Source organism: Aureococcus anophagefferens, assembly GCF_000186865.1.
Source record: "Aureococcus anophagefferens unplaced genomic scaffold AURANscaffold_29, whole genome shotgun sequence".
Classification (NCBI taxonomy): domain Eukaryota; class Pelagophyceae; order Pelagomonadales; family Pelagomonadaceae; genus Aureococcus; species Aureococcus anophagefferens.
In genome coordinates, this window is record NW_008705588.1 from 361,212 (window position 1) to 362,703 (window position 1,492).

A 1,492-nucleotide genomic window follows, 5' to 3' on the forward strand; every position below is an offset into this window, starting at 1 on the left:
GCTCGCGGCCAAGGGCCGGACGCTCGAGGCGCGGCTCGTGCTCGCGCGCGTCCGCGACGCGGACTCGGACGGCGAGCGCGTGGACCGGGAGCTCAAGGCCATCGAGGCGGAGATCGCCGCGGCGCGCGACGAGATGGCGATCCTGCCGCTCGCGGCGCACGCGTACGCCTCGTCGAAGCCGCTCTTCCGCGCGATGGTCGTCGGGTGCGGGCTCATGGTCCTGCAGCAGCTCGCGGGCATCAACACGATCATGTACTACTCGACGGTGATCTTCGAGAAGGTCGGCTTCTCGAACCTCCAGAGCGCCTGGCTCGCCTGCTGCTGCGCGGCCATGCAGGGCTTGGGCATCGCGTGCGTCGTCGGCTTTTCCTGGGCGGACGTCCACGGCCGCCGCAAGGTGCTCATCGCGTCGACGCTCCTCGTCGCGCTCTCGCTCTACGGGTTCGCCGCGTTCTACGACGTTTCCATCTGGACGGCCTGCGCGTGCATCATGCTCTACCTCTTCTTCTTCGGCGCGGGCCTCGCGCCCGTCCCCTGGGCCGTGAACGCGGAGATCTACCCGCTCTACGCGCGGTCCGGCGCGATGGCCCTCGCGTGCTTCCTCTGTTGGGAGACGAACTTCCTCATCTCCGTGACCTACCTGACGCTGTCGAACGCGCTCGGCGTGCCCCTGCTCTTCAGCATCTACGGCACGATCACGCTCGCGGGCGCGGCCTGCGTCTACGTCTACCTCCCGGAGACCGCGGGCAAGCCCATCGAGGAGGTCTTCGCGGCGTTCAAGCACCCGAACGTCATCGCCGCGCGGGAGAACTTCCTCTCGTCCGCGACGGCGGACGACGCGGGCCTCGCGCCCCAGGCGCCCGCCGGGGGCGTCATCTAAAAGGCCGACGGTGGTTGGACGAGTTATCGAAGGGGATGCGCGCTCGAGGATCGAAAAGGTCGACTTCACGGACGGTGGTTGACCTGGCGTTGAACTTTAGGGCAGCCTTGCTAGCGCTGGGCTGGCCTTTCGAATCGGCCGCCGGCCGCGGCGGCCATGGACGACGACGTCTCGCAGCTCGTCGACGAGGACGACGCCGACGCGGCGGCCGTCGACGGCATCCCGGAGCTCGACGCGCTGCGCCTCGAGCACTACCGCACGGAGATGCTGCCGCCCGTGGACCGGCCGGCGCTCGGCGCCCTGGCGCTCGTCAAGGGCAAGCGCGCCGCCGCGTCCCATATCGCGTGTGACGGCATTAAACAACGCCGCGCCCTAGGTCCTTCGCCGGCGAGCTCAAGGGCGAGCTCGAGGCGCTGTGCACGCCCACGCGGGGCCTCCGGTGCTTCTACCCGCTCGGCGTCGGCGAGCTCCAGACCGTCTTCGCCTTCAAGAAGCACAAGCCCGTGCTCAAGCAGGTGCCCGGCGCGCCACCCGTGGACCGGCGGCGGCGCCGCGAGGCCGAGCGCGCGGCGACGGCCGCGGCGGCCGCCGCGCCCGAGGTCTGCGAGGTCG

At 70.5% G+C, this 1,492-nt stretch overlaps 1 protein-coding gene across 1 annotated transcript in view; it reads left to right on the top strand.

The window, feature by feature from the left end:
• Positions 1 to 880, top strand: part of SOC1 (general solute carrier protein) — a gene marked incomplete at both ends in the record, with an annotated part of 1,472 nt that extends 592 nt beyond the window's left edge. Inside the window, one exon of the mRNA XM_009042266.1 lies at positions 14 to 880. Within this exon, the coding sequence (XP_009040514.1) occupies positions 14 to 880 (867 nt within the window). The remainder of the gene's footprint in view (positions 1 to 13) is intronic.
• Between the last annotated feature and the right edge of the window lie 612 nt (positions 881 to 1,492).